Source organism: Hyposmocoma kahamanoa, unplaced genomic scaffold (assembly GCF_003589595.1).
Source record: "Hyposmocoma kahamanoa isolate Upper Pololo Valley unplaced genomic scaffold, ASM358959v1 180, whole genome shotgun sequence".
NCBI classification, from domain to species: Eukaryota; Metazoa; Arthropoda; class Insecta; order Lepidoptera; family Cosmopterigidae; genus Hyposmocoma; species Hyposmocoma kahamanoa.
Window position 1 is genome coordinate 3,874,844 of NW_020653711.1, and position 27,291 is coordinate 3,902,134.

The following is a 27,291-nucleotide window of genomic DNA, read 5'->3' on the forward strand; positions in this document are numbered from 1 at the left end:
TACTTGACATATGCCAATGATTATTTTTATATCATCTGAACTAAATAGAACACGTATACTACATACATTTTTCAAATGGCTTTAATTACATTTGTAAAATAATAAATGCTGAAATAAAACCAGTGTCCCTGCCGCTCGACCCGAGCAAAATGAACCGTATTAACACAGGAAAAATTTGAATTCGAGCTGAGGTAGTATCGACTCTATATATATATATATATATATATACACACACACAACACACACACACATATATATATGTCTTAAACAAATACCGAATCTTTAAATTCTTCGTAAAGGCACTTCTCTTCCAAAAATGCACGTAATCTTTTTTTTTATAATATTAAGTGACGGGACGAACGAGACGTGTGCCTGATGGTAAGACACGCCTGTCCATAACAGTTGCAGTGCCACTCAGAGCTTTAAATCGCAAAGATCTGAAGGTCACTGCTACTACGCCCATCACCCTGAGACATAAGTTGACAAGTCCCATGTGTTTACGACCGCGGGAATCATTTTTATTAAGTTTAGTTACATTTGTCTTTGCCTACAAAATGGTTGAACATTTTTCACATTAAACTATTAAGAAATATGTGATGTAATATTTTAAAACTACTCCACAGATTGTGAAGAAGATTTGCTAACTCCAGAGATAAAATCTTGCCGCCAGCCCCTATGGGTATTACCTCTATACTCCATGCTCAGTTCATCGAAACAAGCAAAAGTGTTTTACCCACCGCCAGTGGGCGCAAGACTGTGCATTGTTAGCACTGATGTGGCGGAGACCTCACTTACTATACCCGCCATTAAATATGTAGTTGATACTGGAAAGAAGAAAATGAAGTAAGTAAAGAATGTACCGACCATGGCTGTAATGAGAAGAAAAAAGACCTGAGGGTTTTCTTTGAGACATTATAGTAAAGTTAGCCTGGATGCAATGATACTGTTTATGTGTAAGTGTGATAAAAAACATTGTATGTTTTCGACCTCGACTCCGAAAGCCCTCAGTCTTCCTCGGGCTTCTTATAGACTCTCGTTCGTAATTCCTTATTTACCGCCCTTATTATACATTGTCCTAATATGACACCGGCGTCTGTCTTATGGGACATATTCTACATATCTTTCCGGATGAATAGAGGAAATGAAAAGCCACGTACATTAGATTTGTAATGCCAAGTCATCTAATAACTTAACTAAGTATTTATCATTGATAAATATCGACTTTCTATTTGTATAAAGTTTCATGAGAAAATACCAGTTTTCAATAAACATAGGACATAGGGCTCGTGAAAATAAGCTCGTATAACCTAAGGCTTAATTTAAATTACTACGTGCGGAGGCTAAATAAATACGAAGTACCTCGTATATATAATTGTATGGGGTTCTTAAGAAAAAGTCCTACATTTAAGTCCTACATGTTATAAAGTTAAAATATAAAAACACTATTGAATGAAATTCCGTTCAAAAAAAAGTATGAAAGATTATTTTTTTGTTAGAAGGATGAACTAGCATTTCTTATAATATATTATTGTTGTTTTGTTTAATAAGTAAGTATGACTTATATGAGAAGTAAAAACACAAATAACGGGTGCGGCTTGGGCGAGTGTGTCGGGTCGAGAGCACGGCGGGTGTAATTCCGTTCGCTTCCGACCCGACCTACGCCCATCCTGAGCCGGTGCGGGGTGTGTTGTCGTTCATATAAATTCACGGACCCTGACCCGCTGTCAGTATGTTTCACGCTTTTGTTAATCATTACTTAATGATAATAATCTACTTAGATCTATTGTAAGAGCGTGCTCGCTAATAAACCGTTTCCAGTTTGGCGGGAGATATGTCTTCTGTAAAATGTATACTTTTTGAGCGACATCTCAAACAGCTACTGGTATCTATAGAGGTACCTGGCAGAGTGAAGAAATAGATTTCTCACAAATGGCGCTACGTTAAAAAAGTCGTCAAAAACCCAAAAACAAAAATCTGCAACAAGCACAGAAAAATTCGTAAGGTCCGCTGGTTCGTTCCGTGGCTTAGTTGGCATAGCGTTTAGCATAGGTTTGCTAGAAGACTTTGGCTCGAAGATTTTTTTCTAAGTATTCTTTGTATTAATAATTTAAAAAAAATGTGGTAATTATATCGGAAAGCTATCAGTTAATCAAATGTAGAGAGTGATTACCATCGTCATGAAAGTGCTTTTCCACCGGTGCGGCGAATCGAAACGAGACGAAGCGAGCCTACAATTGAAATCTCGCCTACTTCCATCTAAAATTGCCATTCCTAGCTATCACGAGTTTCCACTGAGGTTACGTATTGTAAAAGAAAAATATTTAAATACCATTACAGTAAATTACTTCGTTAATAAAATTGAAAAATTGAAAAAGCAATGTTTTTTAAATCTTAATTGTTACATATCTCAATCTCGCGACTAGTATTAATCGAGGCGTCGCCTGAAACTTGTTTCCATTGCAGAGTTAATTTTTAACTCTGTACAGACAGCAATACGATTCCATATTACACCAACAAATATTTGAATTCTCGTCTCGAACATCTTAAAACATTCGAAGAATAATTTGTCGTGTTTATTAAATAACAAGATTGCTTGTAGTAACTATTAAGGAATGCCGCCCGATTCCCGGTAGGATCATTTTCGGAATAGAACTTTTCTAAACAGATTCTGGTCTGGGTGTTTCGTAGTAGTGCCTTGGAGGGAATTCCGTTGTTCTGGTACTTGAGAGTTATTGTGGTTGATTGGTACATTATTATTCGTTCACTTTGAAGGGTGTACGACCATACAACAGGCGCAAGCGCCTGGCGCGTCGTGTGGACATCGCAGGCCAGCGCGGAGCAAAGAGCGGGTCGAGCTGGGCGTACTGGTCCGGGACATTCATACAGACTTTATAGTAGTGCAGTGTACCAACATGACTGTCCTCCACACCACCCACCTGACTTGTGTCGAAGACCTGTTGACGATTTGGTTCTGCAGATGAAGTGTATGGGCATTGATAAGGTAAGGATTCTTGTAAGGAAATTTAATGAATTGCAATTATTGGCCTTGGCCTTGACAAAATGAAGAAAAACATGCTTTAATAGAAATGAGATAGAACTACCTCTAGAGTAATAATAATTTTCTTGTACACCATTTGATGGAAAGCGACGATGAGGTCGACTAAGGAGATGCACACCTAAATTATGCCTATTCGTTCTCGTCTTGAAAAGGCCTAAGACCGATGAACCGACCGAGGTAAGGGTACTAGGAGTGTTAGAAATTGTAAAAAACTACCAGCCTGTATTTTAAAGATTGACAGGTGGACAGTGCGGAGACGGTGCGTCTTGGAAAAAAAAACCATACGCAACACATCCTTGAGTCAGTTTTTCAATACACTATTTTTTTCGGTGCTGAATTAGTGTTGAGGCATAGACTGATGATCTTATAGTTGTTCATTACCTCTAATCTCTATACACGTTAATCAAATATTAATATTCGGTTCTTATCTGTTTTTCCAGGTGGTAAACTTTCCGTTCCCCACGGCACCGGATCGTTTGCAGCTTCGTCTTGCCGAAAAGCGTCTCGAAATATTGGGTATTTTGACGAAACCCGAATGCAGCAGCAAAAGGAAAGACAATGAAGAGGTTAGTTCAAAAAAGTTTTAGTAGCAGTAGAGCTCCTTGTGAAAGAGTTGTCTAAGTTTAATAATAATAATAATAACGCACACACTCAACATAGCCCCGCACTAGGGAAACTCTGTGTCGCGAGTGCCATGGACACACGTAGACAGCCACAAATTACACCCAAACTCACAAGATAAATAAATACAATACCATACAAATATTTCTCCCGGTTCGGGAATCGAACCTGGGACCTCTAAGTGGCAGTCCGGCATGGTGACCGTTCGGCCACGGAGGCAGTTGAACTACTTTCGTTGAAGTACTACCACTTTACCTATTTCTGCCGTCAAGCAGTAACGTGAGCATTATTACGTTCCGGTTTTGAAGGGTAAGGGTGCGGGTCAAAATTACAGGCACATAGGACTTGTCAACTTATGTTTCAAGGTGACGGGCGCAGTGGCAGTGCCCCTCAGTTCTTTGCGATTTAAAGCTACCTACTGGCTTCTTTCACGTTTGGATTCCATTTTCCATTTTACATCAGGTGGAATGGAGTCATCTGCCTGTCATGTATAAAAAGCTTTGAGTGTCATTGCAACTGTCATGGATGGGTGTGGTGTGTAGGCTTACCACCAGGCGATTTATTTGTTTGTCCCGTCGCTTTATACAGTGGCGTAACGTGGGGGGTGCAGAGGGGGACATTTCCCTGGGCGGCCTAGTAATGGGGGCGGCGGGAACAGCGGCCGAGCTCAAACCATAGGCTGGTTGGTGGTGTGCATGTAAAAAAAATATCGAAATTTTTTTCGATGCGATATATCGAAATGTATAGATATTTTGCGATATATCGGTACAAAACATCGATATTTTGGATATATAAATAAATAATTTATATTACTATTATACTTACTTACTATTATAATTCTAAAAGACGAAGGAAATTGTATTAATACTGAATAAGTAAGACCACCAGTCTTGACACAATAATCAAATGTATTTCTTATTCTTATATTCTCATTGGCTAGCCGCACACATACAATATTATTGACAATCCAAGTTTATGTATGTTCCCAACACAGCAATATCGCCCGCATGCAATATAATAATAATTGTCAATGAGAATACCTATAACCACTAGTAGTGGTCCACTACGCTACACTAACGGATGACATGCGAATCAGCGTTCGAAATGCATTTCGTTTAAACAAGTACAATTTAGAATTGTATACTTTCTACTTTGTACGGATAAAATATATCGTTAGTGCTAAACGATACCGAATGATACGATAATATCGGATTGATTCGATATGTCAAGGGCATATGTCACGTATGACTGAGATGGTAAAGTCGTCAACCATAATGATGTCTAAAGCTACTGATATTATTAACTGGATTTTAGATCCGAAAAAATAGTTTCATTTCCAAAGTGTCACAAAAAATCACGAAAACACAAGACCTCGATTGCTCAAATCATTTTAATAAATAATGTTTCATTTGACGAAATATTACCAAATAATAATATTATCAAAAGATCAGTCAGTGGTTAGCATCACGAGTACAAATACTGGCACACGGGATGACATTAATATTGGCACTCCTAGCAACTGTATTAACGGCAAACTTGCAAAATATTTCCAAATGTATAGCGATTGGCACTTCAAGTACAATTATTGGCATATACCATGGTACAATCATGGACATTCTGTTTATTCAATAATTTTTAATATACACATAGATGTCTTTCTAAAATAGCGGCTCAAAAAAAAACTAATTTGAAAATGGTTTAACCGACCCAACCTTGTCACGTGGTTCATTTAACCAATGGAAAGCTCGCTGTGTTATTAACAACAATATATTGCATTTTGAGTGCAGTGTGTTTAATAAGTAAAACATTCAACTATTTTGGTTTAGGTGAGGTTGAAAAGAATAAGAAAAAGATTTTTATGAATTTTTATTAGTCTGTCTTATAAATAGTATCGTAGCAAAATGTAACGGAAATTGTAAACATTCCTTTTTTTAACGAATATAACTCGGAAATATAGCACTTCCAATTATAATTATAACAGATCAATCTGACCAATGATTGGCAAGCTAAATTTTTTTAAATTAATCGCCTCATTGGTGTACTCACTACACCAAGAAGCAGAAGAAAGAAGAAAGAAGTCAAGAACCAATACATAAGCGTAATTATTCTCTTTCACAGGTGCTAAAGGTAACAGCACTGGGTAAGGCAGTGTCTGCCTTCCCGCTGCTTCCACGCTACGGGAAAATGCTCGCGTTGAGTCATCAACAGAACCTCTTACCGTACACCATTGCTTTGGTCTCTGCACTCACTGTTCCTGAAGTAAGTATTTATTTTTTACAGTGTACCAAATAATGAAAGTGTTTTTTTTGGGGTGGTTGGGATCTACCTCCTAGCGGTTTACCCCGGGCAACGACACTACTTGTATCAATAACATCTAGTGACGGCAGAATGATCCCACTTTGCGAAGGTAGGTTCCGCAAGGGACCGACTGGCTTGCTACCACCGTCCCGTCGAAGCCAGATGCCAAGCAGTTTGCTGCGTTCCGTCTGCGTGCGGGAGTACCAGTGTCTTTGGGGAATTTGAGGGTGTCTGTTGCGTTGCCGTTGGCCGACTGCAGGCAGTAGGGGGCCTAAGTAGCGCACCAGCAACGTGCAAAAGGCTGCCCCCCACCTCGCGAAAAATCCCGAAATGCTTCACCGTGTCAGTGGACTGAATGGGAGGACCCGGGCGGCCCCTCAGTCTCCAAATGAGTTCTCCAAAGGTTGGCTAACTTGAGAGTTACTATTGGTCAACTGAATGGCGCCTGAACCATCCAATTTTACCCCATCAACACCACCAACCAAAAGTTATAAACAATGGCGAATAATAAGAATAAGGATAAACAACGGCGGCACTTTCTCCCGCTGAAAGTGCACCTCACTAACATCCGAGGCTTGCACTCGAACCTTGACCCGGTCCACTATCACCTGGAGACCGAGAAGCCGCACCTTTTCTTCTTAACGGAGACGCAGATAGCAACACCAACGCCCTATGGGGCGTGGCGTACCTCAACTACCCAGACTACTCGCTTGAACACATATTTTTGCAGCGAGCTGGAGTTTGTGTGTATGTCCGTGACGACATTTGCTGTCGGTGTCTCCGTTGCTTTGAAGATAACGGATTTTTACACTATATGGATTCTGGTGGGTACGGGAACGGAGAAGAGTTTCTATGCATGGGTATACAGACCGCACAGCGGTGATCAGAAGACAACTTGGCTCTTTGAACATCTGACCGAGATGGCAGATAAAGCCCAACAACGGTACCCCTCAGCGGAGCTTAATTTTCTCGGAGACTTTAATGCTCACCACAGCGAATGGCTGTTCCTCTTTGAGAAATCGGACCATCCTGGGAGAGAAGCGCGCAAGTTTGCGATATCGATAAATCTCACCCAGCTAGTAAATAAAGTAACGCGGGTACCGGATGTAGACGGACATAAGGCCAATTGCTTGGACCTGCTGCTGACAACAGATCCACTCAGATACTCGGTATCGATCTCGGCTCCGCTGGGAACGTCCGATCACTGTGTGGTGAAAACCGTGTCGACATACTCTCCCCCAGTTGATTATCCAAGGGGCACAAGGAGATTATGGCGATACGAGTCAGCAGACTGGGATGAGATGCGGCACTTCTTTGCGTCTTATCCTTGGCGGCAAGTCTGCTTTTCCTCGGGTGACCCCTCTTGCTATGCTGATGCGGTTATGGATGTGATCCGGCAGGGAATGGAGTACTTTATTCCATTCTCCGACATTCCGCTCGGTCACAAAACTCCGCAACAGAAAAAGCAAATCTATTTGCTTCAATATTTGCGAGCAATTCACGTCTAGCCGCAAGCTCGACACAACCAGCAAATTTACCTCGATGTGATACTTCAATGCCGGAGATTACAATCCATGCAAAAGAGGTTCGTAGAGCTCTGCGAAATCTAAACGTTAACAAAGCTAGTGGACCTGATGGTATACTGGCACGAGTACGGACGTTTTGTGCGCCTGAGCTGACTCCTGTGCTGACGCGTCTGTACTGCCTCTCTCTCAAAACGAGAATCGTTCCAGGATCGTGGAAACTTGCAAATGTGCAACCAGTCCCCTAAAAGGGCAGCCGTGCCGACCCGTGCGTGTAAGGTTATGGAAAAAGTTCTGAATAACAAGCTGCTATTATACCCTGAAACAAACGATCTACTCAGTGTTCGTCAATGTGGCTTTCGCCGGGGACGGTCAGCTGGGGATCTTCTCGTGTATGTTACGCACTGCTGGGGCGAAGCCATCGAGAAACACGGCGAGGCTCTGGCTGTGTCACTAGATATCTCGAAGGCCTTTGACAGGGTTTGGCACGCAAGTCTGCTGAGCAAGCTTCTCGCTTACGGCATCCCTGCTGACTTTTGTAGCTGGATATCAGATTTCCTTGATGAACGGTCAATCAGAGCAATCATTGAAGGCTGCTCATCTGATTTGGTGGCTATCAATGCCGAAGTTACTCAGGGGTCGGTTCTCTCTGCGACTCTTTTCCTGCTGCACATCAATGACCTGCTAGTCCCAGGTATTGTTGGGTATGCAGATGACAGCACTGTTACGGAGAGATATCTATCCAGCGCAAAGGACAGCAGGATAGTTATCCGTTCGTTAAGAGAGGCCATGGTGGAGCTGACGAACTTGACCTTAAGTGTTGTCTCTCAGTGGGGAGATGACAATCTGGTCGAGTTCAACGCCACCAAAACGTAGGCCTGTCTGTTTACTGCTAAAAGGAGTCACTTTGATGTGACCCCCACTTTTCGGGGTATATCTGTCTGTCTTACCGACAGCCTAGATCTCCTTGGCATAACATTGAGCGCAACCCTTAACTTTGGCTCTTATATTGAATGTAAGGCACAAATTGCAGCCAAAAAACTGGGTATCCTTAACAAGGTTAAGCGATATTCTACGCCTGGACAGCTCTTAACTATATACAAAGCACAAGTCCGATCTTGCATGGAGTACTGCAGTCACCTGTGGGATGGCTCAGCGAAGTATCAACTTGAGGCTCTTGATTCGATTGAGCGCAGAGCCAGAAGACTTATTGGCGACGTTAAGCTCGAATCTAAAGTTCACAGTTTGGCCCACCGGCGCAAAGTTACCCGTCTGTCGGTTTTTTACAGAATACATTTCGATGAGTGTGCCCATGAGCTCCATCAGCTCATCCCGTCGGCCCCCTTTTACCATCGGACATCCAGACGTACGGCGGGATATCATCCTTACTTGGTCGATATTCCCTACAGGCGTATTAAGCGCTTTTCATCATCTTTTATTATGCGCACAGCCCAGAAATGGTATTCCCTGCCTGCGTCTGTATTTCCGAATTCATACAACCCGGGTATCTTTAAGGTGCGACTGAATAGGCATTTTCTGGGCAAGCTCGTTCCATCGTAGATCCCATCTTTGCTCCAGAGCTAGGTAGTGGTCAAGAACAAGTCTATCTAATGAAAAAAAAGTGTACCATAGTTGAGGTACTATGATGTACAGGGCTCTTTCACTCGCTCAAGGTTACGCGATAAGTGCCTACCGATGAGTGCACCGATGTCGGCGCAAGCGCTCGTACTAGTCTTTCATTTATGAGCATTCGGCTCCGCACGACTGCACACACCGGGCAACGTTATTTTCACCTCTCTGCGCGCGTGTTTCGGTTCTTTTTTCCTCGCAGTAAGCGCCTGGTATCATTAGTCAGATGTAGTAGGCTATAGCGCAGGTATTTTCGATTTTGTATGAGCGTGATATAACGGCTACGTAGTAACAATTAAGTAATCTATTCTGTCACCATCAATACTATTTGAACGAACAAACTTACCACAAATATCTACATTCACAAAATATTTATCTATACAAATGTTATTATTGTCGACAAATATTGACAAGATTTTTATTAAAATGTTCAAATTTGTGAATGTTTAGGTAAAGTGGACTATTTCATTGTATACATTTATATATAACACTTTTTAATATTTTTTAATTATTTCGCTTTTTTACCTATTAATAGTTAATGTTTTAGGTAATGTGTAAATTTATGGCCGCCATTTTGAATTTTAAACAGTGGTAAACAGATGATAAGTCAAATTTCAAACCCTTCTGGTAGTTTTTCCTAATAATAAATAACATTGGGGTCAAGAGATTTCCGAATGTATATATTTTTAAATATTGAGTTTGTCCACTTAGTGAGAGAAAAATAATATCTGCTGATATGTTTTATTTTCTTAGGTAATGACGGGCAAGTCAGACTGTTGGCCCGCGACTGGCAACTTGCTACTACTGGGAGACCCGGGCGTACTTTTGCGAGCCGTCGGCGCGGCCGAGTTCGCACACGTCAAAGGCGAAGAAGAACTCTTCTGCGCTAAGTATGGATTGAGGGAGAAGGTAGGTTGGATTTGGTTCTTTTTAGTTAACGGCTTACTTTATGGACAGTCGACTACTTAACTATCAGATTCTTAAAAAAAATCTTGCGGAGCTCTTTATTTCCCAACTGTCTGCGTGGCCGAACGGTTACCATGCTGGACTGCCACCCAGAGGTTCCGGGTTCGATTCCCGAGTCGAGAGAAAAGTTTGTATGGCCTACATCTATTTCTCTCGTGAATTTTGGGTGTAACTTGTGGTTGTCTATGTGTGTCCATGGCACCGGCGATACAGGGTTTCCCTATTGCGGGGCTATGAGTGTGTGCGCGTTATTGATATTATTGTTATGTTATTATATCTAAACTCTGCAGACTGTTCACGCATTAATATTCTGTATTTTTTAAAATTATTTCGTGACCTTCATGAATTATTCAAGTCCTTCGCGGTCAGTGTTGATTTTAAACCACTGTTTCTACATAACATACGTCAAAATTTTGAAAGATGATTGGTAAAAATCTGTCAAAAGTTAGAATATTCAATAGCAACAATCGTTAATATACATAACACATTAACACTTATTATATATTATTCTGCGATAACAAAATTCAAAATCAAATACGAAACCTATATTTCTTTTGAAATAAACAATATTAAAAAAAAGTTTAAAGAAACATTTTTATTATTTATGTAATTATGACATTTTTTATGCGTAATACTCATTAAAGATTAAAAGATCTTTTTATCTGTACATACTTAATCTAGTTTCAAAAACACTATAAAACAGAGGCACTAAACATGTAAGGGAAACTTTTACATTAAAAAAAATAACATGATTATCGTGTCATTTGTAAATATCATTTGTCATCAATTCTCACGATGTTTACCTTTACTGTAATTTCTTATGTGAAGGAAAAGGTTTACTATCACTGCTTCAATGTTTGCAGTTTTTCTAATTCAAATAAAACGAAGTTTAGTAATTGCAGTCGATGAATGTTTTATCAACTATAGACTGACTATTTGTTACGCGTACGCAATAAACAGCCGAACTTGTTTCATTTCAATCCTCATTGACCCTTTGTTCATCCCACTGCTGGGCACGAGTCTCCTAAGAAAAGGGTCTAGACCGTAATCCGTCACGCCCAGTGCGGTTTGAGGACTTCATACTTTTCCAAGTGTTGTGACCTTTTTCTACGTGCCGGTTTCATTACTATTATAGTCTTACCAGTTATCGAAAACCATTGCTGTTAAACTGCCTCCGGGCCGGGAGAAATATTTGTATGGCCTACATTTATTTCTCTCGTGAGTTTGGGTGTAATTTATGGTTGTCTGTGTGTGTGTCCATGGCACCCGCGACACAGGGTTTCCCTAGTTCGGGGCTATGTTGAGTGTGTGCGTTATTATTCATCAATATATTATCATCCCCACCATCAACATCATCATCATGATCCCCATTATCATCGGCATCATTACCATTCACGTCACCATCACAATCATCGTCATCATCACAACAATCGTCATCATCGTCATCATTACCATCATCATCGTCACCACCGTCATCTCCATCACTATCACCATCTAATTGTTATATTTCAAGTAAATGTTTGGCTTAAAGTAACTATATGACTTAAAGTAGACACGAATGAGAGCGACAGTAATGATATTTGGATATCGAGTTCTTAGGTTTTCGCGATTGTTACACATAGGAAATGAAACTATTTTTCCGGATTTAAATCGCGTATATTTGTTTTTTCAAACAAACCGACGTTTCGGGCCCTTTACAGGTCCCATGGTCATGGTTGACTGAGGTGGTACAGTCTTCAACCAGTTATGTCTAATATTAATGCAAACCACTCTGTTTTTTCACTATAGTTACAATAGTTATTAAATAAATACCTTATTTTTAATTCTATAAAGAAAATATTCCAATTTACGCTACATTAAGTTTTACAAATTATTTTGTTGAATGAATTTTTATTAAGTTCAATTTATTATTAATTAATAATAGAAATTAGAATAAACTAAAACATTAATTAGTACTGCAGTCTTATGTCTGTTTAGGATTTTTCATTAGAGGAAATACTGGATCCCAAACCATCTTCCTTGATGAAATGAGGATGTTTTTTAATTTCAATGGCCTCTCGCAGCATCCTGGGTAGATAACGGACTTCTTTTGCAAGGACCTGGGGTTTGTCAAACTTCATTGAATGTGTAGGTTTATCCATGACATACTGGCAGACTGCAGACTTGTTTACGCGACGGTGTTTGACATCAGCTATGTGTTTTTGACGCGGGTACAAATACTTCGCTTCGTTTGTCCAATATAAGACAGACCGCACTCACAGTCAAGCTTGTAAACTCCTGCATCCTGTAAGGGGATGTTACATTTCACGGGTCTCAGGAACTGAGAAATCTTCCTCAGGGGCTTGAAATAGGTCTTGATAGATGCACGCCGAGGACTCTTCCGATCTTGTCTGTAACACCTCACACGTAAGGTAAAATGGCAGGTCTTCGCTCGACTGTTGGTAGTTTCACACGGGGCCTGCGGTATTGGCGTGGAATCTTCAACTTATTCGCATGTAGGACTTGCTTTATATGCTGAAGTTCCCCGCCAGATGATTACTGTCGCAGACACCATGTGCTCTCTGAAACAAACATTTGCCCACGGTAGCTAACTGGCTAGGATGGTGATGGGAATTACCATTCAGATACCTATCTGTATGGGTTTTCTTTCGATTTACAGTATGGCCTAAGGTGTCATTAGGATTTCTTTTAATTAAAACATCTAAGAAAGCTAAAGTACCACAATTCTCTTGTTCCATAGTAAATTGGATCTTTGTACTAAAAGAATTAAGATGGTCCAAGAAAGAAGGTGTGCTATCTTTAGTTATTTCGATACATTTTTAATTGCCAAGTGTGTAAAATATGCTGGACCGTTATAAAAATGCAGGATTTGAAAGTTCCCTTTGTCTAATTGATGTATAATAAAGTTTATAAAACTATTACTTAATACTTATTTAGATAGATAACTAGCGCTGAAATTGGTATTTAAGTCGATTTTTTGCTAAAACGGAGATGCACAGGTTACTTCACTGTGTACACTCCAATCTGACACACTCCAATGTGAGCCCCTTCTCACGTGTGCGAAGGGTGAAGGTGATGCGGTATGAACTTTTGTTATTAGGAGGCTTTTAGTTGAATTGACACTAATGATAAGAAAAATTAAAACACATTTTTTATTCCCAAGAAAACATGTTAGTTTATAATAAATTGGAAAGTTACGGTATGTATTCGACGTGTAAATTATTAGAGTTTATTCTCGATGGGAAATATTGCGATTACCACGAGTGTTTATTTTTTTTCTTCTTTTCTTAAAATTAGGGCGACGTGGAACCGGCTCCCATGAATGAGAAATTACTGTGACGTAGTAAAGTAGTCTTTTTATGTGTAACACAGACTAAGTAAGCAAGCAATCATATTTAATAAATAATACTTAGCATTCATGTAATAACATAAAAGTTATTGAAAAGGACACATTTTTACAGGTTATCTGAATACTTTGATATTGATTGGTCGTAGTTTCAAATTTAAAAAGATATAATAAATTCTGGATTGTTAATATAATTTAAACTCTACCCTGTTGACATAGCGTTGAAAGTTCAATGCCCCTTGTTGCAAGTTACGACATTTTGATATTATATTGAAATTTCAATAAATGTGCTGCCATCTAGCGGTTAATTACTGAAAGACGACGAATTGGAGTAATTAATTTAGTTCTCCAAAAAAGAGTTGACCATATTGCAGGGGTACAAGCTTTACTTTCGTTTATTATAACAAATAAATATTTCGATATACAGAAAATTGAAAATTTATTAAAATAAGACTTTCCCGATGTTATGAAATACCACTACAGGTAATATTTTTGGTGCGACTATTATTTTTGCACTCCAAAACAGCACAGTAAGGCATGTTTCTAGGCTTTTAGAGAATTTCCACGAAAGAATGACACAACCATACCATACACAGTCAAATGGCGGACTGAGCTCAAATAGGTCTTTCGAGACCTATAGTTGGCACGCGTCTGACTAAAAGTTGAAATTTGCGTACCATTAAGGAAACGTACAAATTTTCAGGGTTTCTTTTACTTAGAGACGAAAATAGATATTTCCACCAAAATTCTATAAATTGATGACAAATACCTAGAAATGTGCAGTTTTGCGAGATCATGTAAATAACACTATGTAGCTATTTAAATAACATTGTGACTGCCAAAAAAGGATAGTTTCAGGGATATAGCTCTGTTTTCTATATTTCTACATGCTACTTACTGCTCCATTAAACACAAACCAATACTGTGAAACCAGAAACAGAACCTTTTTGAAAAATTGTTACTTAACGTAATTTTTCATATTCTGTAAAAATATATATTATTTTTCGCGGTTCCTAATGGGACCCGTGAGTCGCATAAAAAAGATTAAGAGACCAATCTGTAGCGAATATATGGCGACTGAAAGGTTATATGGCCTTACAGTAGAAAAATTTACGGCCATACTTGCTGGCCTTGACTGGGATATATCCGAGCGATGACCTGCAGCGTCTTCATGACATTACAATTGTGTGTTATCGTTGTAGTGAAAATGGGGCACGTTTCGAGTTTGGTTAATTAGGTCGATTAATAAATAAAGACGATTGAAAATATAATGATTGGTTACTCGCTCTCGACCTTGTCGAGAGCACGTCCAGCTTGACACTTCTGATTTAATAATAATAATATAATTATTTACTCAGACAACACGATTTTTTTAAGGTCCAATAGTGTTAGTAACTAACAAATATAACTTAAAGACCAGGGGGTCTACTCTCGATCTCCGTCCGATATCTGTGCGAAACAATTACTGCCAAATAAGCAATACTTAACAAAATGACAAGACGCGTGATGCGAATGAAGCTTCATACTGGATACCTGTCTTTTAATTTTGTCGAATATTACTTATTTGACAGTAATTGTTTCGGACGGATGTCGGACGGAGATCGAGAGTAGCCGCCCCCCAGCTTAGTGGTAATTGTAATAAATAGTTGCACAAAAATTAAATTAGAAAAAGTGGCAGCCGATCTCTCACTCGCATCCAGACCCAATAGTCTCTTGTGAGATTATTTAATCAGGGTTGGTCATATCTGTCTAGTATGACGTGTAAAATGGTGTTGGGGCTTCCTTTCAGTCTGCTGAGCAATGACGCAGTCTTTTTGCGGATAATGGTATTAAAACCAATTTAAACTAATATTAGTTGCATTGTGATTTTCGTAGGTTAGCATTACAATAAGTAGTCAATTTTCTTAGGTTTTCGCGATTGTTGCGCATAGGAAATGAAATTTTTTTAACCGTCTTCCAAAAAAAGAAGGAGGTTCTCAATTCGACTATGTTTTTATTGCATGTTTGTTACGCGATAACTTTGTGAACCGATTTTGATGATTTTTTGTTTTTTGGAAAGAGGGTACCTCAGTAGTGGTTTTACCTCAGTAGTTACATTTGAAGGAAATATTCTACCTCTAAGGGTGGCAAACTAAGGGATGAATGACTTTTGAGTCAGCTTTTTAGTACTCTGCACTGATTTCAAATGTTATACAGAATTTACAATACTATGTACAGAATCGCGTATATTTGCTTTTTCAAACAAATAAAACTCACAGTCAGCCGTGACCATGGGAGCTATAGAGACCCGAAACGTTGGTTGTTTGAAAAAAAACAAATAAATATACGCTGTTAAGATCTGAAAAAATAGTGTCATTTACTTATAGTCACTTTTTATTTTTTATTATTATATTGTACTGCAAATAAAGTATTCCTAGTTCCGATTATCCCTAAAGAGATTTTTTTATATAAAAGTTTTTATGGATATTAATAAAAATAATAATAACAATGTGCCTGATAATCACGCCAATAACATGGTTGCAAACTAGGGAATTATCTTTTTTATGAGTGCTAGAGTAAGAAAACGTGCAACATAGAAGACCCAGAAAAGAACCAATTTAAAAAAGTTCAATGTCTCATTTCGAGTATGTTATCTAGGGCCTTCCCATCAGTGTGTAAGGGAGTCACCATACTTATTAACATGAAATCAGCTTGAGCCGATCAGAAAAATCTTTATATCCATGCAATAAAAAAACGGATAAAATAAGACTGACCTCCAAAGTTCGCTTATCTGCTTTCGCTGTGTTCGTTACATCTATTTGCCAAGTTTTATTGAAATCAGTTAACGGAAAGTGGGTGAAATCCAATAAACCTGATTCATCCCCTAATTTGCCATTCTTACATATAGACATAATATTTATTGGCACAACAAATTATTTAGGAAATGAAACTTTTTTGCGGATTTAAATCACATATATTTGTTTTTCAAACAAACCAAAGTTTCGGGCCCTTTACAGGTTCCATGGTCACGGTTGACTGGATTTAAATCCGGAAAAATAGATCGCGAAAAGCTAAGAACTCGATGTACAAGTCATTCTTTGACATATTATAATTACATTAAAATTAGAGTAAGGATACAAAGTACATAGTCTAGTATGGTCTGTGTTGCAGCGACATGCCAACGCGGGACTTAGCATATGCTGCAGTAACTTACCATAGCGCTGATTTTCAGTAAGCCTGTAAAACTCGACGCCAGCAATGAACGCGAAAAATTATAAATACTGTTTCATACACTCTTAGAGGTGAAATATTTTCTTCAAATTTGAACGGGACCACTACTGCGGAATCACCATTCCGACAAAAAAAGAATTATCGACATCGGTTCACACACTAGAGTAATCGCGTGACATACGCAGAAAAAAAATACAGTCGAATTCGACGTAGCGCGTTTCCTTATTTCTCGGATCGGCGACGCTAAACACACAACGGGTTTTCTCGCTTTTTAGTTTCGCGGTTTAATGCGAGTTTCGTGTTGTTAACTGCAGTGATACCCTAAGCCACTGGGCTACTGATGCCGTCATATTATGAATATATACATGATACAATTTCAAATTTGAGTTTTGATGTTGTTCTTTGTGAAAGTGTTTGTCCAGGGAAGTACTGCTATTTCGATATCTCCAACGAACATTACGGCAACATTATTTTTTTATCATTTTCTATTATTTTTGTGAACAGCCGTATTTATTTACTTATATTATGCTCCCCGAATTTTGAGAAAATAAATAACGGAACAAAAAACTAAATTCGAAAAAAGACAAATTAAAAACGAATATTGTGAAAAAACAAATTAGAAACAAAATAAACATAGTCCAAAAATTATGTTGGCGTAGTGTTCATTGGAGGTATTAAGGAGGTATTGGAGGGATTTCTGCAGTCAAACAGAAATGTAATCAATAAGTAGGTACTGTGTTCCGGTTTTGGAGGATTCAGTGGCAGTGCCCCTCCGATCGTTGCAATTCAAAGCTCGTGAGTGGCACTGCAACAGTCATGGATATTCGTGTCGCTTACCACCAGGCACATGTCTTATTCGTCCCATCACTTGATATCATAAAAAATAAATTTTGGAATTCTGGAAAATACTACTCTTTTTTTTAACAAATGAGCGAATTTTTTATGTTCTAATTTTATGATTCTAGTAATATGAAAACAGTTTTATGGGCTTCCATGATTATGCTTGTATCTTTATAAATAATAAGGGGTAGTCATAAAAGCTCTGAAAAGTAAATTATAAATGAGCGTTTTCAAATTATGAATATTACTGCCTTATTTACTAAGCTATCGAATACTTTTGTGCAGATAAAAATACGGAAACAACCAAATGAAATACTGAAACTAACAAAATATCTTGCTTACGTAGTACGACGTTGCCATGCCAACTTAATTTATATTTTATTAAATACTATTGTTAGCCATTTTTATCGTAAATCACTTTTATAAATTTAAAAGCGGCCATACACTGGTGCTTTAACCATTCCATCATACGGAAGTATTATTATCAATTCCAACATAGGACATACAAATACGTTAGTATTTCTTTCGGATATTTAATATATTATTATGATTTGGAAAAGTTTTTGTTTTGTTTGCTAAATATGATGACTTTTGTCGTTATATTCTGTGTTTATATCTATACTTAGTATTATAGTTAGTACGCTGTAATTTCATTTGTTTTTCCCACCCCTTTGTTATTACCCAATAATAAGATAATAATAATTCGAAGAATCATAATATCTCGGCTAACCGTGTAAGACAACAAATGGATTATTTCGGTAAGAACCACTGTTTACAAACGTTTTCTTTCAAACACTTTCAAAAGTTTGTGGTTCAAACGGAAACTCTTAGCTGAAAAGATGAAATTTTGATGCTGATGTTCTGTCTTTCACTTTATGCCCCGCAGCCAGTAGGTGGTAATGAATGTGATTGCTTGAGATGTTATTTTCATTTTCAATCATCATCATTATCAACACATTGTACGTCCCATTGATGGGCACTGTTCTGCTTTAAGTAAACATATTAGGCCATAGGTTCCCAAAGTCTTTCGCTCATCGTCCACTTAGGTAAGATAAAAAAAATTTGAATGCCCACCACCACCAAAGATTTTATATTGACTTAAAAAATGATAAGGAAAGGAAATATATATACATACAGACACGCACACGCACACGCGCGCTCGCACGCACGTACGCACACGCACAACCACGCGCACGCGCACGCGCACTCGCACAAGCACACGCACACGCACACGCACACGCACACGCACACGCACACGCACATGCACACGCACACGCACACGCACACGTACACGCACAGACATATACACAGACACACACACGGAAACACAAACAGACACACACACAGATACGCACACACACGCACACAGGCATGCACACGCACGCACGCCCGCTCCCGCTCCCGCTCCCGCACCCGCACACGCACACGCACCCGAACATGTAGTGTAGTTTGTACATATACATCATACAGGTGTCTTCAGCGCTCGTTGGGGGGTACAGACAGAGAGAGTATAGAGACTACTTTGGGAAACTGTGTATCAGGCCATAGTCCGCCACGTGACTCAATGCACTTTTAGGACTTCGCACATTTTCCAAGCTTTGAGAACCTTCTTCGACATGCAGGGTTCAGCACGATACCAAGTGATGGGACGAACGTGTCAACAAAAACGTCATGTTAAAAATAAGCAGTATTTTTTTTCCATTTTAGGCAATCAAAGAAATCCGGAAGCTTCGTAAGCAACTGAGTTCTGAAATCAGTCTGAGCGTGGCGGGTGTAGACGTTACCATCGACCCGGAGATGAAGCCTCCTGATGACAACCAAGCAAGGTTGTTGCGGCAATTGTTGCTTAGTGGACTGGGAGACCAAGTCGGCAGGAAGATTGGTCTTAATGAAGTCAAAGAGGGTAAATAATATCACCAATATTCTATTAGCACTGTGGGCGCCGCATGAGGGAGTCCTGAGCTCGATTCCTGGTAGGACAGTGTTTCTTAGGGCGCGTTTCCATTATGTCGTAACGTTTTATTTATCGTTGGATGACTGTCGCGTCTATCCTGTTCCCATATCACGACTGTCTGACGTGAATGTGTCGTGGACGCTTATTTTATCGTTCAACGATGTCGTGTCTAGCTGTTCCCACTAGAATATCATGACGACAATTTATCGGTTCACGGCAGCATTTATCGTCGGACGACTGTCGTTCTAGCCCTGCCTATAATCACGACAGGCTGCCGTCGTAACGTCAAAAAAGTTGTGAACGACAGTTAATCGTCTTGTTCTATGTGTGAACAACTTCATTTAAATATACAAGGCACGACACTTTAAACTGAACGAATATCTGTCGTCAGGACAGTGACATAATGGGAACGTGCCCTTAGTCTGTGGTCCATAGACCCGTAATGAGGCCGTGTAATTAATGCTAGGGGTCCATGGCGAGCCTACCTAACATAACGCATTAATATAAAAATTGGTATACAATATGTTGTGAGTAAATAAGTACTGTGTACTTTGACGGCATCCATTCTTGGGGCCAAGCTGAGTCTATTAGCATTAAAAAAATAGTCAGTTTTATTCAATTTCTATGAAAAACATTTTATGAAATTTGACCAACTTCTGCTGTCCCGATTTTTTTCGTCCCATACAATGAAATGATTCCTGCATGAAACTGAGTCGATGAGCACTAACAAAGAGTCAGTTAATTTTATTCATTTTTCTGGAAAAACACGCTTGAGCAAAAAATTGACTATGCCAAAATTGTTTTCACAAAAAAAGACCTAATGGTTCCTAAGGCAGTTGCCTTGTATCTTCTATGGTTTCGGATTTTCCCACTGTCCCATTAAAAAAACTGTCTTATATATCTACATATATATTATTACATATAATATTTTTCGTAAATTTATTATGTTTATGTACATGTCAAGGAATAAAAGGTGTTGTTTGTGATGTTAGTAATATATTCTTGCGAGGTTGTTAATATTTTATAATTAGTATATTAAAACAACTTTAATTATCATAGACCGTAGACCTTATTATAATAAAGTTATTCTGTCCACAGGGGAAGACAAGCGTAAATTCAAATACGCCTATCACTGCGGTGAACTGGACGAACCAGTCCATCTCCACTCTGAATCGATTCTTCGAAAGACTATACCCGAATGGGTGATATACCAGGAACTCTATGAGACTGGTGCTGAAGATAGAAGAAAGATGGTCATGAGAAACGTGACAGCCATTGAGCCGGAATGGTTGCCTGTTTATGTGCCTCACTTGTGTAATTTAGGTAAGATACATTCGCAATTGATAATTTGTTGTATTATTCTAACATAACGTAAACACGTGTTCGTTTACAGGTGAACCTCTATCAGATCCCGAACCGCGCTACGATGAGAAGTCGGGGAGAGTGAAGTGCCATTTCAAAGGCACCTTCGGCAAGGCCGGCTGGGAGCTGCCTACCGTCGAAATTGACTTTCCCGACAAGATTGAACGATATCGGTACGTTGTTTGACTGGGATGTTCTTTCATACCTTAAATAATAATCAATGGTAGGAAAAAGGTGTTTCACATATATAGATACATGTATAGACAAGGAGACACATGGAGTTGGCAAAACCACCAAATATTAATTAATTACTTTTTTCGCATCCGGATTTCCGGAAATGGTTTTACTGCATCGTAGGACAAAACTACTGGCCTAGGAAGTCGAAGTTCCCCTGAGGAGAATGAGTAAGAAACTCTAGGGGTTGCACTTTTAAATCAAGACTTGTATACATTTATTATTCACCATATTTAGTTCAAATATGATAGATCAAGGTAACTTAGTAGAAAAGATCAAGGCAACCTAGGAGAAAGAACTAAATAAGTCACTCACTACCATGAATTTTTGAGTAAAATGTAAATAAAAATGAAGTGTGTTATAAAAAAATGACCTATTTTTGTGACTCTTTGTATCGTGGTAGATTGCGTAGTAGGGTCGATATTCTATGTTTAGAACTTCTATGGAAAAATTAATTTTATTTAATTTTGTTTCACTTCATCTCCAGATGAATACTACTCCTATTAAGACTCCAGTCTTAATTTATTTGCTAGTATCCAGGAGTATTCCAAAAGCTGGTTCTGACTTTATTCTCGAAGATATCCAACCCAATGCATGAAACATCTGATTTCCTTAGAATTATTTCAGGTTTAATCTAGGATATCAGTAAATTAGAATTTATGTCACAGAATGTTACGCACTTATATGTATATCTATACATATAAGTTATTTGTATTATAGTTATATGTGTATCTATACTTATATGTACATTTCTATACTTCGTACTTTTTTTCAGTAATAATTATTAGAATTGATGATAATGTCGCTAATATATAAAAGATGCACCATTTTTTTAAATAATGGTATTTCTTTGCACAGGTGGTTTGCAAAATTCGTTCTAGAAGGTTCAGTGTTCCCGAAATTGCGTAAATACACAAGCTCTTTGCTCTCACCTCCATCTACAATGGTCAAAAGCTGGGCGAAGTTACAACCCAGAATAGAAGTACTGCTCAAAGCTTTTATTATGAAAAGGATTGGCACTAGAGATGATTTGAAGAACATTTGGCAAGAGCAGTCTAATTGTAAGTATTGTAAAAACTGACAACTTAGTTTAACTTACATTACTTTCTCACACAAAAAAAAGCCTTTTGAATACATGTACAGACCTTTAACAATAAGAGAAATTCATAAAATCTTTTAACTCGATCTGTACGTCTGTCGAGTGGTAGCCACAGTGAGACAAAACCTTAATTTACCGTAGTCGACATCAAAAAGGGCCTACACAATATCATTCATTCCATTCGTTCACAAAAATTGTAAATGACTACGAAATTCTTGCGCCCGATCGAAAAGGAATTAGAATAAGGTCATCGACGAAACTTCGTTTAAATTTCGTTCGATAACTAAATTTCGTTTTCGAGAAAGAGGGTAGACGTCCAGTCGGACCGAAGGGATTTTTCTTTATGTAAAGCGGTCCACTGAAAACAAGTGCTGTGGCTCAGCCGCAGTATTTACTGAGTTGAGCCCTTTGTGCAGTGCAATACACTTTAAGCATAAAATCATAATATTGTACTTGTAACATGTATTTGAATATATTTATGTTAGTTCTCTCTTTGCATCACTAATAATCCCTTTTGCAGCTTTTTCTCAAAATGCTGTTTTTATACAGTATATTTGTTTGACAGTGTAGCGTTGAGCACGGAACTCTTCTAGGTGAGGGACAGGTCATACTCCGCCACACTGGCCCGCTGCTGCCTGGAAACTGAACATATTTTCCATGGGCTGTGGGACAACCCTCTGGGACATTTAAGTTTCATAATGAAATTTAAATGTCCAAGAGGGTTCATTTTACGTTAACATATAGCGAAGACATAAAACAAAATTAGTAAAACTAGTAGATAAATCTTGAAAATTCCTTTATTCCTAGTATTTCAATGTGGAACAATTGTAACCTTAACATGTCATAATTGTTCCCATTAGCTCCATGTAATTTTAAACTATTTTTAGAACAGACTTTTTAATTTTTTCATGAGTTTCTTCCTCGTGAGTCAAGTTCATTAAACCCATTACCAAGATAGACAAATATTTTAAAGATTCTAAAAATGCAGAACATGCGATAACAAAACACCGTTTTATTTTTACTTCTTAATTCATATAAAAATACCATCGACTCACGGCTGACAAATTTGAACCTTTGAAACGCTACCTGTGATAATGAAAATTTATACATCTCTATAGCTACGAGAAGACTAACAGAGATATGCTATAAAGAGTAGAGTGAAAAACCGAAAATACCAAGATACTATCACGAACCAATAAATAACTCAAGAGTACTGCTAATTGCAATACAAGACAGCGTATTCGGGTATTTAGTACCTATAAGATGTCGTGACGAGTATCAAATTTCTATTTTTGTAACTAATTTGTAAAATATTGACAAGCTGCAATGCAGTTTTACATTGAAAAGTTACTGTAATTTCTAGTGGTAACAAACAAATCAAATAGATGTTTGATGTAAAGAGTTCGTCCAGGGTAGTACTGCCACATTACCTATTTCTGCTGCCAAGCAGTAATGTCAGCGTTACTGTGATCCGGTTTTGATGGGTAATGGGTGCTGGTGTAATTTCAGGCACATGGGACTAGTCAACTTATGTCTCAGGGTGACGGGCGCAGTGATAGTGCCCCTTAGATCTTTGCAATTTAAAGCTCTCAGTGGCACTGAAACTGGAAAGGCGTAATAGCTTACCATCAGGCGCACGACTTGTTCGTCCTGCCACTTGATGTTGCAAAGAAAAAAAAAAAATGTTAATTTATAAATTAGTTTGTAACACACAATGCCCAATGCATATTTGTTAAAGTTCAGAAAATAATTTTACCTCGTGATCAATATTTGAATAATATTTCAAGGAAAATAACTATAGTATAAAATAATATTAGAGTATATTTCATATTAAAGAGGAATAATTGATATCCACGGCCATTTACATAATATAAACTACCTCCGGGCTAATGATCAGCAGCACCTAGATATAAGACAGAATTTTAGCCTTTTTCAGAGCTACGATTTGTAGTGTGGAAATTTGCAGTTCTTTTGAGTTGTTGGTCCATGGTACCATACCGATGTTATGTGGATTATTTAATGTATGGACAGCCAAAGTTTTTGACATAGAGCATTTTGGCGATCATAGCTTTAAAGAGAATACAGATACGAGTACCATTGTATTACTACCTAATATTTCTGTTGATATTGGTACATATATTTTAATTTTTTTTTGTTTCAGATTTATTAGACGAATATTTAAAATGGCTGCCGGAGTCTGCGCACAACGAAGCTACATTATATTGGCCACCTTTGTAATAAAAATATTAATATTTGATTGCAAATATAAATATGTAAATATATTTAAAAAAACATTTGTTTTCATTGGCGGTACACAAATACCGGTAATTTTTCGGAACACTAGTAAAGTCACCAAAGTAATGTATTCTTTTTTTTTTTTAAATTCTGGTCAGCTATTTACATTTCTATTTTAGGTTCATTTGAAAGTAAAAAAAATGCCGATTGTCATTTTTTCATTAATTTGTGTCGAGTCGTTTGAGATTGATTTTGCGTTCTTGTAAATTTCGTAAACTTTAGTTGAAAACATTATTATTAAAATTTGATTATATAGTGTTCAACTGCTACAATTATTAAATTTTTAGCTGTTTGTGCTTTGCTACAAAACCTAAAAATAAATGCATTTTACTTTCGATTTTTACAATAAAGGTTGCTTTTTGTGATGTATTATTTGTGACAGTGACGATGACGTGACGAACAAGTCGTGCGTCTGGTGGTAAGCGATACGTCTGTCCATTGCAGTTGCAGTATCACTCAGAGCTTTAAATCACAAAAAGATCTGAGGAGCTTTGTCACTGCGCCCGTCGCCCTGGGATATAAATTGCATAGATATAGGAAAAGAAAATTATTGACAAGTCCTGTTATTAATTTCACCACCATTAAACACCAATATCGTTGTACTATCTTACACTATATTTATTAAAAGAATAAAGTTTATGACGGTTGAAACCCAATATAAAGATATGTAACAAACACATAAAGAAATTCACAAGATTTGTTTACTTGATCTGTTGTTCAGTTGGTTGTGAGCAGTGGCCCCGGCATGGCAACGTATACTGGTTGGAGTCCAATAGTGATGCAACGGAAGTGTTATAACAAAAACAATAACGGAAACAGATCTCGAAAACAAATCTTAGCGGAAAAGGAAACGGGCGTCCGTTTCCTTTTCCGGTTGCGGAAGTAGAAGTGTATTTTTATTTTTTATTTATTAAAATTTTTTTTTACAAAAAGACAACTTATAAATTAAAACTTAGCGGTACAACAAAAATCTGAATAGGTTTATCCGTATACCGCGATTCATTGACGTGAGCTCGTAACAAAACTGGCTAACCCGTTTGCTTACGTACGCTTACCCACTACCATAAAAACAACCACTACTCGAGTAAAAGACCTGTGAACGAAAATAATAAGTTATAGCGAAACAGATAAATACCCTCGGAGTGGTGTTACTATAAAAACAGTCACTCACGTATACAGGACGTTCAGAGTTTATTTAATAAATATGATTTAAGATTTGTTTTTATGCTGTTACTTGTTGTACTATACTATTTACTATACTATAAAGATCAAAACGAAATAATTCCAAACAATAGGTAGTTGTTTAGTTAGTTTAGTAGTTTATATTTCATAACTGCATTTAACTGCCAAAAAACGAGCGTGCTTATCGGTGAGCATTAGGTACGTTGAAATCCATCGTGAACGTTATACTTGTCGTGACGAACAAGTCGTGCGTCTGGTGATAAGCGATACGTCTGTCTGACTGACTGCAGTCCAACTGATTGTTGTTGCAGTACCACTCGGAGCTTTAAATCACAAACACCTGAGGGGCGCTGCTACTGCGCCTGTCACCTTGGCATATGAGTTGATAACTCCAATTCACCAGCACTCAAAATTGGAACACAGTGAAGCTAACATTACCGTTTGGCGGCAGAAATAGGTAAGGTAGGTAGTACTTTCCTGGACGAACTCTTTCTCTGCTGCTCTACTGCTGCTAACTTACAATAAAAGTATTAATTTTCAATGGGTACGGGTAACATCTATGGTGTGGTAAAACAGTAAAATAAGGCATTTTTCTGCAATTTTAGAGAATTTGAAAGAATTACTAAACCATACCATACAATGCGAAAACGGCGGACTTTGCTCATGTAGGTCTTTCGAGACCTAATGTTGGCACGCGTTGGACGCTAACTAACCACTTACTTTTTATAGTTCTGTGCAACAGATTACACCAACGACCCCATCTAATGTCAACGCTGCGCTATCGTTTCAAGGTCTACAAACAGTTTGGTAACTGTAGGATAGCTCTGACGGACTTACAACAGATTATATTCAATTAATTACACGCAAAAAAGTATTGAGAAGGTCGGAGTTGTCTTTACTAATATAAAAAAAAACTTGTTCTTCAAAATTAATAAAAATTACTTCTAGTTCAATGAACGAAATGAAATATCACAGAGTAAGCTAATGTACAATAAGCGGTCTTATTTCTAAGTAACAATTCCTTCCACGCAACCGTATATCTAATTATTTATTTATTGAGCATTGGCTATATATGGCTATATATTTTAAAAGATAACAAATGATTGAGAAACTCCAAACTTAATATACTTAAGGTGAAGTGAGACTCCAAATAGTGCCTCCGTGGCCCAACGATTGCCATACTGGACTGTCACATACAGGTCCCGGGTCCGATTCCCGAGCCGGGAGAAATATTTGTACGGCCTTCATTTATTTCTCTCGTGAGTTTGGGTGTAATTTGTGTTGGTCTATGTGTGTGGTCATGGCACCCGTGATACAGGGTTTCCCTAGTGCAGGGATATGAGTGTGTGCGTTATTTATTAAAATTTATTTAAATAGATGTTTCGACATAGTTCGACTACACGGAAAATCGTTTTTTCGACATCGAAAAATACGAATTCAACAATTGATAATGAAAATTGAAGATATCAGTAGTGAACTTTGAGGTCTGTAACGCAACTGACTAAACTTTGTTGGATAAAAAAAATCATGAAGTTTTCACAAAATCTTCATTTTTCAGTAAGTGATTTAGGCGCCGCGCAAACGTGTATCGTGTGTTGGATACAAGCAACTGTCAACTAGAAGTGAATATTCTATTGTTTATTATTATTACTATTTTTATTATTTATTACTATT

At 38.0% G+C, this 27,291-nt stretch overlaps 1 protein-coding gene across 1 annotated transcript in view; it reads left to right on the top strand.

The window, feature by feature from the left end:
• Positions 1-24,378, top strand: part of LOC113225918 (probable ATP-dependent RNA helicase kurz) — a 35,716-nt gene extending 11,338 nt beyond the window's left edge. The window contains exons 10-20 of the mRNA XM_026458385.1: positions 300-318; positions 624-843; positions 2,773-3,001; positions 3,499-3,624; positions 5,798-5,938; positions 9,883-10,038; positions 19,199-19,394; positions 20,544-20,768; positions 20,839-20,980; positions 21,900-22,102; positions 24,302-24,378. Coding sequence (XP_026314170.1) covers positions 300-318; positions 624-843; positions 2,773-3,001; positions 3,499-3,624; positions 5,798-5,938; positions 9,883-10,038; positions 19,199-19,394; positions 20,544-20,768; positions 20,839-20,980; positions 21,900-22,102; positions 24,302-24,378 — 1,734 coding nt within the window. The remainder of the gene's footprint in view (positions 1-299; positions 319-623; positions 844-2,772; positions 3,002-3,498; positions 3,625-5,797; positions 5,939-9,882; positions 10,039-19,198; positions 19,395-20,543; positions 20,769-20,838; positions 20,981-21,899; positions 22,103-24,301) is intronic.
• Positions 24,379-27,291: the final 2,913 nt, after the last annotated feature.